This window comes from Siphateles boraxobius, unplaced genomic scaffold, assembly GCF_051911475.1.
Source record: "Siphateles boraxobius isolate OS27281-9 unplaced genomic scaffold, OSU_SipBor_1 65, whole genome shotgun sequence".
In the NCBI taxonomy this organism is placed as follows: domain Eukaryota; kingdom Metazoa; phylum Chordata; class Actinopteri; order Cypriniformes; family Leuciscidae; genus Siphateles; species Siphateles boraxobius.
The window spans coordinates 570,364-584,785 of NW_027509192.1; the positions used below are offsets into that span (position 1 = coordinate 570,364).

Sequence of the window (14,422 nt, forward strand, 5' to 3'; positions counted from 1 at the left end):
ATGAAAAAAAATTCAAGTATTATTTGAACATATCTGCTTTACAAACAAATTATTCTCTCACAGACGCGTAGGTGTTCCAGCTGTAGTTTGGGGTCCATTGGTCCATTAAAATCTCTGGTTGGTATTGATTGATATTTGAGACGCCCAGGAGAATAAAGCCTGTTCCATCACCAGAAAGCAAAAATAGCCAAGACTTGACCCTCAAACATCTTACGCCCTTGTAATAAATGTGTTTAAGCACCATATTCAGATATAGATGTAGGAATTGTATTATAAAAATAGCCATTACCAAATGCAAGCACATAGGATGACTTAACTAAACTGTATGGTGGATCATGAGAAGATAACATAACCTACAAGAGTATTGATTACTGCATACAGTCTGAGACCAATACAAAAAGAGTTAACTTAGTTAATGATGCAAATGGGGTTCACATTTGATTAGTGACTTACTGTAGAAACGGTGCAGAATCTTAATTTTATTTGCTTAAAATCTCTTTGTTTTACATTAAGCTGCTCAATTTGGTTTGAGCAGACATTATTCGTTATTATCCATGTCAGGTCGAAGTGTGTGGCAGTTGTTCTATGTTAACATAGATGTACTGGTCTAACAAAGGGTTTTCAAACAGAGTACCACAAGGAAGTAGTGGTTGTTTAGAGAAAACAGTGCAAAATGCAATTCCTGTCTCTGAAAACACTGAAATAAAGCGTTTCCTCTTCAAGGGTTTTATAGTGTAATATACCAGCTTCCTCGCTGTTGGTTAACCGAGTACTTTGAGGAAGCGCTTTTAATGAAACACACCAGTGTAACGGTTTAAATCTTGACTTTATTTGAAATAACATACACAACTCAGTGCAACTAGAGAAGACACATTATGAAGCAGTGCGGATGAGCATGTACACGTGTTTGTGGCACACAGATCAGTAATTGCACTACATTGAAATTATTATTACTATTATTTGTTACAGTATTGCTATACCCCTCCCCTTGGCATGTCTTGAGGGACTGATTTCCAATCAGCCTCAAGTCTTGGGAGATTTGAACTGGATTGCAATATCCGATTTGTAAAGAGTCCTTCTTATCCTTGACTTAAAAGCTTTTCTCTCAAACCGAGTCCTTTGCATTAAACGTTAGAAGTTCCTGAGATCTTTCCATGGTATTATTGAGCCAAGTTTGGTCATTGTAGAAATACAACTCTGTTAAAATTTCACATCTCACCTAGGAACTGAAATTATCCACTGAGAAAAAAAAAAACGGAAAAAAAACGGGAAAGGCAAAAAACGGAACGGAACGAACAAAGTAAAAGAGAGAAGTACAAAATTACAGTTATTTCTGACTGGCGTTGTCCATCTCCAAGTGGACCAATAAGATGACAGAATTTGCTCTCTTCAAGCCCCTCCCCCAGGCAGACATGCTCACTAGCACCTCCAGCTCTGATTGGCTGGAAAATCCGCCCATCAGGCCCCAGTCGGCCCAAGCTGGGAGAGTGTGTCTTTGTTCCTCTCCCTTTTCTTTAAATTCACCCATAGTCTTTTCTATCTTTCATCTTTTTCTCAGACTCCTCAGGTTTTTCTCATCATTCTGCGGGTTTGCCAGGCTTGGAACTTGTTGTACGCAGCCTGAAGCATTTCCTCCAGGTGGCCCGTTAGCTTTTGCAATCAGAAAACACAGAAAATTACTATGTAGTTCCACTGTAAGTGCATCAGAATATATATAAATCATATAATATGAACAAACACTTTTTTATATGGAAAATTCCAAATACAGGAATCACACTGGAAATTGTAGACACCTCAAATAACATACATTTTAGCACGGAAGAATTAAATTATGTAGTTTAACAAAAGTATTGTACACAACTGTGTGCAACATATCACATTTTTCCTGTTTATGCCTGTAAAGCTGCTTTGAGCTTGAAACCATCTGTATTGTATAAAGCGTTATAGAAATAAAGGTTACTCAACTTGACTAAACCCTCCAAAATATCTTGCCACATTGAATTTTGTTGTAGGTGCTTTACTGTAACTTATTTGAATCATAAACTTTACTTTTCTTAATGAAAGGAATGTACTATATTTTGTTGCAAAAATATTAATTATTGAAGATTTTATATTTTTAGGGGATTTCATGGACCTCACCTACAGTGTTCACTTTAAATTATGCACCATTTATTTCTATATATTGTAATAAAATATATAAATAGTCTTTATGCATTAAAAATATATAGCTGGGTTTTAAAATTTCCAATTAATTTCCTATGGCGGTCATTGACCACAAAGATCACAAGTGTGACTATTTTTTCAAGACCATTTAGCATGTTCTAATCATGTCCACATTTTTTGTGTTCATATAAGAAGTGCCACACAAGAGGGTTAATCCTGAACCAGATTTTCCACACAATTATGGAAATGGTAAATTCTGAAAAGCATTAATTATTCATGTGTACTCTAAGCAGTATTCAGAGAACCCATTATAGTAAATGGAGGGGGTGTGGTCAGGGGCGTGGCCTTACATTAGTGCTCAAATACTGCCTTCGGATCTTCTCTTGAAAGGGGCGGAGCTTCGTCAACTGGAATCTCTCCAGGTTAGATTTCATCTTTACCACCTGTATGCAGGAGGGATGGACTGATAAAACAAATCATGTTGCAAAAAAACAATACAAGTATAAAAATAACCTAAGGCACTCGAATAATTCATTTTTAGAAAAATATAAAAAGCATTTATTTTTTCAAGGCGTAGATTTTAAAAACAGGTGACAAGCTTGACACTTGTATCAAGTGCTTTGGATTGTTTTTCTTATGAGTGGAACCGTCCCTACACCCAAAGAGCACAGAGATACTGAGGTTACACCCTGTACAGCACGTTTTGCATTCCTTTTATTTATAAAAAATATACTACTTGCTTATTTTTATTTGGAAATATTAAATTGAAGTTATTGCAGGTGTACTCCTTGACCTTCTCCTCCAGGAAAGGAGTGCTGACGGGGAAACAGGACCAGAAGTGTCGGAGCAGCTCTCCAGCGGCTGTGTATAAGTGCTTCAGCTCGCCCTGAACATCAGTGGGCACTAATTCTATAGAAATAAACACAAAGAAAGAATAGATCAAGTTATTTGGACAGTAAAATGCCTTAATGAGACTTAAAATGCCTGGTTTAAACTCCTCGCAATAGCAGATTCAGATTATGTTATTTGATGCCATGTCAGCATTCAAAGCTATTTTCATGGCAAAAAATCAATCACAAAAATACAAATATCATTTAAATACAATAAAAACATATACAAAAACTATGGAAGCTTTTTTCCGCCACTAAATAAATAAATAATAATAATAACGACTTTTTATCTCACAATTCTGAATTTTTTTTGCGAGATATAGTCGCAATTGCATGTTATAAATTCTGACTTTATAACACATAATTGCGAGTTTATATCTCGCAATTCTGACATATTTTCTCAGAATTGTGAGATATAAACTCACAATTGCGACTTATAAAGTCCAATTCTATGGGGGGAAAAAGACTGACTTTTTTCCACTCAGAATAGTTTATATCTCACAATTTTGACTGTATAACACGCAATTGCGACTTTATATCTCACAATTCTGACTTTATAACACGCAATTGCGACTTTATATCTCACAATTCTGACTTTATAACACGCAATTGCGACTTTATATCTCACAATTCTGACTTTATAACACGCAATTGCGACTTTATATCACACAATTCTGACTTTATATCACGCAATTGTGGGAAACAAAGTCAGAATTGTGAGATAAAAAGTCGCAATTACCTTTTTATTTTTCATTCTGTGGCGGAAACAAGCTTCCATAAAAACAGCGAGTCACATTATAAAAGATTCTCTAAATTAACATGTGATAAAAAAATCCAAAACTGTTTCAGGCATAATCTTATTAAATAAGTAACTTCATAAAAGAGCATTCTGCTTGTATTAAGTCCAGGACTCGCAATAGCAGAGCGCATTAAAGTCTCAGCTGAGGCGAGTATATTTGATATTATTATAATATCAGTGTGAGGTCAAACACTGACGGTTAATGGTCTGTTGGCCTCCGCCCAGCATCAGAACTCCTCCAGGTGACAGCGCTGTGATGGCGGAGCTCGCTGCACTGCTTGACATCACCTAAAACAGGGCAGAAAATAAAACACAGTCTTGAATGCAAGTTTCAGACTTTAACCCACAGATCCACATCGACCTCTCACTGGTGTACCTGCGTCAGGCGGGGTTTATAGTTCCTCATCTCCTGCTGGATAATGCTGATGGAGTTGATCATGTCCTGACTGGTGGTGTAATGCTGTGACTGCAGCGGAGTCGGGCCATGAGAATATCTTACAGGAACAAACAAATAAAAAAAATACTTAATATGAAGATCTGTAGATTATCCAAACATCTACGGTGTCTGGCAGATACAGGATATAGGAACTGGGTGTTTACCTGTCTGATTTCTTCAGGTTCAGAGCGATGGTCTTACGCACAGTCTCACCCTGAAGGTCATCATATTCTATGGCTTCCTGTAATTTCACCTGAAGAGCCACAAAAAAACATGAGAATCTAGTGTTATTTATGTAAAAAAAAAGCAGACAGATAAAAGACTAATATGTCCTTAACAATTGATACTTATAAGATTTATTATAAATAATTTTTTTTATAAAAAAATTGTATTTTATCCATATTTTGGAACAATCCAGTAAAAAAAAAAAAAAAAAAAAAAAAATTATATATATATATATATATATATATATATATATATTATTATTATTATTATTTTTATTTATTTTTTTACTGGATTGTTCCAAAATATGGATAATTATCAAAAGTCATAATTGTTAGATACAATTTTTTAATTATGGCTTAAAAGTTAGGGGGCGAAACCATAAATTGAGACTATGAGATAAAAAAAGTCAATGACATAAACAGATGAAATTATGACAAAATTACAGAATTATGATTAAAAAAATATTTTTTATATATTATTAGAAAGTAATAATTATGATAAAAAGTTGAAACTTTGACAAAAAGTTGCAATTATGTCAAAAACTTCATGTAGAAATATTGATCTGATAATTATGATTTACCTAAGCATGATTTTGAAAAATATGGATAATTGTTTAAATTTAAAATGTATATAATAATTGTATTTATAAAGCTACATTTTTGCTACATCTAGAGGGGTCTGCTTTGTGTCGTGCCTAACAACATCCATTATCCCAAGAAAAATCCTTGTAATGCACAACCACGAGTGGCGCTTCACCTTTTTGAGTGGCGGCTGAAAGAAATCTGAATCTCTGGAGTTCCCATCAGTGCTGCTGGTCTCACTGGCTTGATCACTGGGAGCGTCCCTATATAACACAGAATATTAAACACATGCAAACACAAACACCCACACTCGCTGTTGAGTCGCTTACGCTCTGCGTAGGCCGGCTGCCAGCACCATGGCACTGTGGTGGTTAAAGCGTTTGATTATGGCGGAGTTGCTGTTTTCTCTCAGTGATTTGTTCGAGGGGTTTGATGTAGTGGGAACTTTAGCTGTGCCGTAACCCTTCAGAGAAACACAGAGAGAACCAGTGTCACCAAACAATCCTACGTGGAGAGGAACTGTCATTTAAAGTCTAACATCACCCACCTCATCTAATGTCTTATCCTCGAGTGAAAGCAGATCCACCATTGGGTTCTTTACTCCTTGGTTCACCATAGATTTCTGACCTGAAAAATGTGAATAAACAAACTCCATCAAAATACAACTCACACTTAGACACAGAAGAGACATTTAACACGCTCAGATGAAGTCAACCGTCCAAGAGAGATTCCTGCAGGGTATATAAGATCTCAAAACTACATAAAGATTTCACAGGTACAGTACCCTTCTCGTCCTGTTTGGCACACTCGGAGAAGATGTCCTGCTGGCCCGTGTTGATCCGGTCCCTGTGGAAGTAATGAGACTGAAAGAACCGCGTCCAGAACTCCTTCTCCGTCATGTTGTGAGGAACATTCTCAGCGTATTTCTGCTTGACTGCAATCAAAGACAAACAGAGACAGAAAGGGGTCATATTTGACACTTTCATAGCATTTTTTTTGTCCCTAAAGTCTCAAAACAGTTATAAATTCTAAATCTTTCACTACTTTTTTGAGACCTTAAACAGGGTACTATACCTTTAAGACTACTATATGTAAACGACATTTGTTATGATTGATTTGACCATCTTTTTGTCAAATTTTAACATCATTAGATATATCCGACGAAAAAACTTTTCTGTCATAATTGACATTTTATGTAGAACTTTTATCTAATAATTATGATTTACTTAAGACAAAAAGATGGAATTATAAGGGAAAATGCCATAATTACAAGAATATGAGAAATAATTATGACATAAAAAGTTGAAACTTTGACAAAAAGCCATAATTATGACAAATTTTATGTAGAAATTATGACTTCTCTCATAATTATGTTTTACCTAGGCATGACTTTTTTCTGTCTTATAGACCTTATGTAGCCCCGCCCCTTTTCAGCGCTGCGCTCGTAGTCTTTTGTCTTCCGGTCTGTATTTTCACAGCGATCCTGTGTATTTATGAATGAACGGCTCGTTTTAAAATCTTCCCGGTCTACTGACATTTGTTAAGACCTCTGCTTTAAACATTACAATCCTCATGATAACTTTCGTTAACTTCACATTAAGTAAATCCACTTCAAAAGCTAATTACTCCTGGACAGTGATGCCATAGAAATATACAGAGCGACCGCAAAAACGGAAGTTCAAAGACAATATTCTAAAGACGGCCCTTGTTTCTCTGGCGCATAAGGTCTATATGTGGCACAAAAACGCTTCCATTCATAATGCATTGTGACGAGCTCAATAATAAAACATGGAGAGAAACAATTCATTCAATACCAAAAGGTATCAATAAAATGCATTATGTATCTTTATGCTTATTAGAGTAAAACGCCGTTAGCTGTTACTGTGGCAAAACATACTGGGATAAATTGTCTATTAGTTTATAAATGATTTGTGTTCTAAATCAGTAAGTTATGAGGATCCATATCAGTTCAGATGTCGACTTAGGAGTCGCAAGTAGACAGCAAGGCAGCTCACTAGGGTTCAAACTCACATCGTTTGCAATGATAGAGATAGTTTGAGTAAGATCTTAAACACATGTCTCACCTGTAGGGTAAGTTCGGAAGATCGACTCGATGATGTCAGAGGTCAGATTGTACCGCAGGCCGTTGCATCCGTCTGTCTGTGGTCTGATGTCAGCCTGTAACCACGATGACATGATCATGAGGTGAATTTACATGTCAATGATCTTCTTAAATCATGATGATTATTAAAAATTATTATTTTTAATTACTCTAACCCTAACCCTAACCTAATCCATTTATCCGTGCACATCATTATTTATTGATTTTAATTCATGTGCACTCGTAATCTTTAATCAAAACTCAAAAAAACTTTAATCAGCTTTCCTGTAGCTCAAACAGTAGAGCGTTGGCGCTTACAACACCAAGGTTATAGGTTCGATTCCCAAGGAAAGCAAGAACTGATAAGAATTTAAATGTTGTAACTTGAAATGCAAGGTTACGTCTGCCAAATGCATAATGCAATTACTTCTGCCAAATACGTAAATGTAAAATTGTACCCTCCAAAAGACATCTGTTCTCTTCATTACGTGCGTCTCGGTGGAGCGTGGGACTAATTATCCTCCACAGTCTGACATTCAGATCTGCGCCAATATAGTTAGCAACACAAAACTTCCTACAATCCAATCAATTCCAGAGGCTGAAATTTTCCAGAGTCCCTACATTTTTTTCTCTTTCCAGATGCCATTTACCTTTGATATGTATCACAATAGGGAAGAAAAGACTATCGCAAATTTAGTTTCATGCCGATTTTAAACTGTTAGCCTTGTGATCACTAGCGGCGCCAGGAATTTGATTGTAGGTGGGCCTCCAGAAAACAGGATGGGCCAGTTAAAATAAACAAAGCAAAAAAACACACAAAAAAAACACCAAAAAAACGGGTTCCCCTTCATCTGCATTTCAGCGCTTTTCTGCGGCACTGAGGACAGCGACTCAGTAGCCTACCTGTGTGGCTCTTGTGTCGCTGTCCTCAGCTCAGTGCAGTAACGTTAGCCTAACTGGGGGGTCGAACACTGGACAAGAAGCGCAGCGCTGTGCCGCGTCGCGTCTAGGACAACTCGAGGTATATCGCACACTGGACCCGCACTTTCTCAGTCTATGGCCAGCAATACTGTTATGTTTAAGGACATTATGGAATTAAGACAATGTATGTACTATGTTATGATTGTAGCTACTGTACAATTAAATACAATCGTTGCTTACTTTGCAGTCTGAACACTTTTCCTCAGAGCGTCCGTTAACTGAATGAATTGAGAATATCAGCTGAAAATCCGATAACATCAGCAATTTTCATTTAAGCAGCTGATTTCTGTAAATGAATATAAAACTAAATGTATATTGCAGCACAGCGTGAAGTCAGTATATACATTAACGACGATTTGAGACAAATACATTTAAATTTAATATAAAACAAATGGCGCGGCAGGATTTTGGATAAGGTCCTGAGCCGTTGCTGGGCTCTGCAGACAGACGACGAATGGCGCCGCCGGTGTGTGTACACTCATAGAGAATAAAGTGTTTGAATTTCAAAGACGCGGCGCTGCGCTTCTCGTCCGGTGTGCGACCCCCTTAACCCACACGTGGGGGAGAAGCCGCTGATTGGTTGAGAAGCTTTCACTCAAAGCTTTCCTCGGGCTGCTTATTGGATGAACTGCTAGAATGAAAATCACTCACTACTCCCTATAGGCCTGGGTCAAAATGGGCGGGCCCGGACCAAAAAAGGGTGGGCCCAGACCCACCCGGGCCCAATGGTAGCGCCGCGGGTGCTTGTGATACGTTTAAACTCACCAGGAAGGCAGCAGAGATGCCAACTTCTTGTTGTTTGTTGTTGGCGAGGGAGTGCTCCACTGAATTCAGGCTCATCCGATTGGCCCAGAACTCCTCAGCGCTGATCACCTGACTCACCACTAAGTCCTTATAGAGCTGGAAAAGAACAGGGTCTTCCTGCAACATCCTGAAACATAAAGCATCAGCTGGAGGTCAACCAACACCAATTAGGTGGCCAATTTGCTGATGTTATAGTGACACAATAATCTAATGATGGCAAATGAGATGCAAGCCAAACTTTACCTGTTCTTCTCCTCCAGCTCTTTATTGGCTTTCTTCTTGAACTTGGGCAGGAGCTGCTGTAGCAGTTCTTTAATGGCGTCTCTGTCCTTCAGTGCTGTGCTCTCATTGGCAAAATGAAAGGTGGTGCTTTCTCCAGTGTGCAGAACCAGCTGGAGCTGGATCTTTGCCTTACCATCAGGACTGATCTTCTGACCTGCACAGGTATAGAAAAAAAAGTCAACAAATAAATGTGAATTGTGGTAGATTTTTCCCTAAACCTAACTACGTCCTATAATATTTAAACTCCAGCGCATCTAAATATCGCCGTCGGCTGAGCCTACTAACCCTAACTTAATGCGCAGAAATAATAACCGACAGACTTCAGCAAATGTCCTTTAAATGCTTTAATCACGGCCAGGAGATCTTCCCGAGCAGTTCTCCGAGAATCTCTCCCAAGAAGAAGCTTTAAGCACAGCCGGAGGATCTCAGACAAATTTCAGAGAGACTCCCACCAGTAAACACGAATACAAACGTTTTTAAGAATAGGGGTATGGTAAAATGACATGAAACATTACATAATTTCCCCACAATTTGATTGGTTCTTCATAGACAAGCCCTCTTGTTACTAGGTAACCAAAAGGTTTCACGGTTAGACATCGGTCCAGTTTTATTTCCAATTCCCATTTTTACACTAACATGACAAGTCATGAGTTTTCACTAGTTTCGAACAGTACATTTTGTTCAAAAGTTAAAATGGTAAGATGCCTAAAAGAGGAAGTCAGGTAAAAGTTTAGATAATCTAAAGGTCAGATTTTTAGAGTCAGAAACATGATTATTTCTAAAAGACAGTTTACTATCTTATCTATTCAAAATCCATCACAATATACACTGATGAGCAAAAACATTACGACCAGTCACAGGTGAAGAGAATATCATTGCTCATCTCCTAACAAGGCCAAATATTAAATCTGAATGACTCTTGACAAGGGCCAGATTGTTATAGCAAGGCGACTGGGTCAGAGTATCTCTGAAACGGCAAGGATTACGTGTTGCTCCCGGTCAGCAGTGCTGAGGATTTACTAACAGTGGTTCGAGGAGGGACAAACACAGGCGACAGGGTGTTGGACACCCAAAACTCATCGATGCACGAGGGCAACAATCCAGTCTGATCCAAGCCAGCAGAAAGTCACACAATATTAATGATTGTTATGAGAGGAAAGGAAAAGTGAAGCCAAAGCACCTCGATCGCCCCCAGGTGGCTGGTCCCAGTATAGGTCTTAAACCCCGCCCTCTCCATCTAATATAATGGAAGTGAGGCAAACTAAATAAAATTACACTTCAAATAAGTTTTTCCCAAAGATGTTTTATGTCATTTAAGGTCGTTTTTATCACGCTGATGTAAGTTTGTGCTCTTTTTCAGTTACTGAGTGTCTTAGTTATTTGATGCTATAAAAACGTGAGTGTGATGTCATGATTGAAAGCTGTGATTGACAGCTTCTCTAAACGAAGAAGTCACTGAGGCACCAACTGACTTTTTGGGGGATTTTTGGAAGGAGATTGGAGCTTCAACTGTAATTTCTACATTTCCAATGATGTAGAATAATTTCCAATAATACTATGATATTAGACTTAGCCTATAATAAAAGATAATGAATTTCAAACCTGAACCAAAGATATTTTCATTCAAAGATCAACAGTCTGTCATTAGTCTTTAGTCTGCCACAAAAAAGCGGCGTGTTGGGGTTTGCGGTACACCAGCCATGTCAACAAAACGAATGAATTAAAATTAGCTTATCAATGCATATCTAAATTCACGTCTACGGTATCTTTGTAGGACTACAAAGAAACAAAAAAGATGCTGCAGCCAATGAGCAGCCGGCGGGGGCTGCAGGACGACTCAACCTACACAAACAGTTTTTAATGTTTTATCAGACAATAACTACTCAAGATTTTGCTTTAGTATAATAATTTTCGGAACAATTAGGGCCGGATTCAGGATTCGGGACAACAGCTTGGATTTCGGGACATCTGAGGCCTGTACCATGATGGTAGTTGAACAAACTCGGGGTTACAGGATTAGTTTAGAGTTGACAAAACCAAACCAATCCAACCAGGCTTTGTTGGTACCATGATGCTGATCATCAACTTTCTCTGTCAACTCAGGCTTTGATCCTGAGTTTAGGAGTTTAGGTTTGACATCAGTAGCGAACAGCCAATCACATGTTGAGAAAGAGTGAAACTGAGATTAATTTCTCGCGAGAGAAGCAGCGAAATTCACTTATTAAATAAAAGTATTAAAATAGTAAGAATTTAAACAAATTTACACAGCAAGAAGAAAACAGCTGTCTATGAAAGAGGACAACTAAAAGAAAAAGCCTCGCTACTGTATATCAGTGCAAGTAAAAGTTGTGAAGTTATTTTATACAGCTGATAAAGGTATAGAGAGAATTGAACATTTAAGCTCACATGTAGTCATTTTATAGCTTCATCTATTGATGCTAAAGCGTATTTATATTACCTTTATATATTTATTCATTTAAACTGCGTAATAATAAATGATGAACTAAAATTGTACATGTTTGATTGATAAAGGGTATAATAATTACATAAATATCTAAATCATACAAATTTATTATTCTAAATAAGCATCACTAAAAACCAGACGATTTTGTCTTTAAAAATCATTTGCTATGTAGTGACCTTTAAATTGGAGTAGAAACAGGTGGAGTGACTTTATCGCATCAAACATGTGTCACTTTGCTCACAGCTGATTGGTCCAGGTTCAGTTTTCAACCTCTTACCTAGAACATAACCTCCCCCGGACCAGGTTAGCCGTGTAGCGTAAGTTACTATGGCGATGAACACTGCTAAAAGCCAAACCACTTTCATGGTCCCTAAAACCCAGGGTTGACGCAAACTAAACTGAAACATAGCTGTCTAGCCACCTAAACCGGCTTCATGGTATAGACCCCAGGTCACCCTAGTTGTCCATCTTTTTTTTTTTACAGTCTATGGTCACAACACACACTGCATCTCACTCTGCTGCGTCACTGCAGATCAATGGGCACGCAAGCGTCAGAACTGTTCTTTTACATCACGTGGACGGCAGTGTGCATGTGTGGTGTTGAACTGGGGAAGTGATGACACCAGGATCACTGTGGGACGACGACGAGCCAGTGGAGGGAGTGTGATGCTCTGGGCAAAGTTCTGCTGAGAAACCCTTGGTCCGGCCATTCATGTGGACGTCAATTTGACACGTGCCACCAACTTAAACATTGTTGCAGACCAGGTCCAGTCCATGACAATGGAGGAAGTGGCTATTTCAGCAGGATAATGCACTCTGCAACACTGCACACATTGCTCAGGAATGGTTTGAGGAACATGATGAAGAGATCAAGGTGTTCAATGCCTCCAAATACCCCAGCTCTCAATCCAACCGAGCATCTGTGGGATGTGCTGGACCGACAGTTCGATCCACGACGTCTTCACCTCGCAATCTTCAGGACTTGAAGGATCTGAGACCACAGGACACATTCAGGACTCTTGAAGAGTCCATGCCTCAGCGTGACGGTGTCGTTTTGGCAGCACATGGAGGACCAACAGCATATTAGGCAGGTGGTCATCATTTTTTGTCTCATCGGTGTGTACACACACACACACACGCTTTAGATTGCAAATATAACATATTTGGAGTGAGCAGAAACTGCTGAGGTCTTTTACCACAAATTTAATTTCCATGCTAACAGTGACTACTAAACATGATTTTTAGTCTGACTTGTGATTTCTACATTACCATATTTCATGACTGAACTTGAAAGGTTTATACACTATTAAAAATCGATTTCACTGCAAAGAAAAATCTAAAATGGATTTCTATTAATCCATGCATAATGTTGGGTTTTTAAGGCATTGCTATGGGTATTTTAACACGGTTGCACCCGTGCCGTTCGTCTATACCAGGGGTCAACAAACTCGGTCCTGGAGGGCCAGCGTCCTGCAGAGTTTACCTCCAAGCCCAATTAAACACACCTGAACCAGCTAATCAAGGTCTCACTAGGCATACTAGAAACTTTCAAGCAGATGTGTTGGAGCTAAACTCTGCAGGACAGCGGCCCTCCAGGACCGAGTTTGGTGACCCCACATCAAACAAACCCAAATGAGGCTGAAATGTGGGAGTAACTCACAGCGGATGTCGGCATAAAGGTGGCTGACCGAAAAGCGATCCTTCCCTTCTGGACCCCAGGCGATCCGCTCGGCCATCAGGTACAGAGTCCCGTCCTGCTTTCTCTGACGGACCCTCTTCACCACCAACAACACCTCCTCGGACAGAGACGCCATGACTACACAAACAAAGGGACCAAACCTCATTATTAATGCAGGACATTCAGATTAAAGATTTATTATGTGAACATAAATTGAACCTCCTTATTAAAGATGGCTCAAAACATAGTTTGTGGTTTGTGAAGGAAATAATGGACTCAACCCCATTAAAAACCTTTTAAGGGTTGTGAAGAAGGGTGTGCATTTAGCAGCTCTCAATAAACATAAAAACATGCAGAAATAAGATATTAACCTACATCAGAAACAAACAGCCAATAATCAGATTCAAATCAGATTTATATCAGATATTAAGTCAGATATGACAACAGATTCAGATTAGACTCGGAATAGAATCAGATCAGATATGACAGATTCAGATTAATCCGATATTAAATCAGATTCATATCAGATGGAGCTAACAGTACTAGCACATATCACTTATTCTTCACAAAACCCTTTGTTAAAGTCAATTAATTAAGGCTCATTCTCAGTATATGTAGACATAGAAATTCTAAACTACTGTTTTTTTTTAATGCCAGAGACATTTTAAACAACAAAACACATTTTAAACACATAAAGGTGAAGAATCTGAAATCTGCAACTGAAAGCTGAACTCACGCTCACAGCCGGTGACTTTAATTAACTGTTTTATTTCAATAAAATAAACCCTCACCTGGCGCTCCAAAGCAGCTGAAGCTGAAGCCTCAATATTGATCTTGTGGTAAGCGACGTGAAATCAGTGTTAATATCAGTATTTGTGTTTTATTTACAGTCGTTACGGACGCCGTGAGTGACAGCAGCCCTCAGATCCGCCTTAGAAACAGAGTGAAGCCAGAAACAGTGACGCGCTTCCTCATAATGGCTGCCAAACGGGACATATTTCAAAATTAAAGTTTTGTC

The 14,422-nt window shown here is 38.5% G+C and overlaps 1 protein-coding gene across 1 annotated transcript; it reads right to left on the reverse strand.

The window, feature by feature from the left end:
• Nucleotides 1–807: 807 nt before the first annotated feature.
• gtf2h1 (general transcription factor IIH, polypeptide 1) lies at nucleotides 808–14,367 on the reverse strand. The gene is made up of 15 exons (XM_077209993.1): nucleotides 14,196–14,367; nucleotides 13,387–13,542; nucleotides 9,224–9,416; nucleotides 8,942–9,107; nucleotides 7,179–7,272; nucleotides 5,879–6,028; nucleotides 5,642–5,721; nucleotides 5,424–5,557; nucleotides 5,270–5,357; nucleotides 4,453–4,541; nucleotides 4,229–4,346; nucleotides 4,050–4,140; nucleotides 2,957–3,072; nucleotides 2,514–2,606; nucleotides 808–1,650 (listed from the first exon to the last, which is right to left on the reverse strand). The coding sequence occupies exons 2-15, from the start codon at nucleotides 13,538–13,540 to the stop codon at nucleotides 1,564–1,566; spliced, it is 1,653 nt and encodes a 550-aa protein (XP_077066108.1). The 5' UTR covers nucleotides 13,541–13,542; nucleotides 14,196–14,367; the 3' UTR covers nucleotides 808–1,563.
• Nucleotides 14,368–14,422: the final 55 nt, after the last annotated feature.

Excerpts from the sequence above, each read along its gene's own strand:
- gtf2h1 (XM_077209993.1), bottom strand. The coding sequence starts at position 13,540 with ATGGCGTCTCTGTCCGAGGAGGTGTTGTTGGTGGTGAAGAGGGTCCGT. Across the intron at positions 7,273-8,941 it reads GCATCTCTGCTGCCTTCCTG|GCTGACATCAGACCACAGAC; the intron begins GTGAGTTTAAAC and ends TCGTGGTTACAG. Across the intron at positions 1,651-2,513 it reads GGCAGTATTTGAGCACTAAT|CTAACGGGCCACCTGGAGGA; the intron begins GTAAGGCCACGC and ends TGATTGCAAAAG.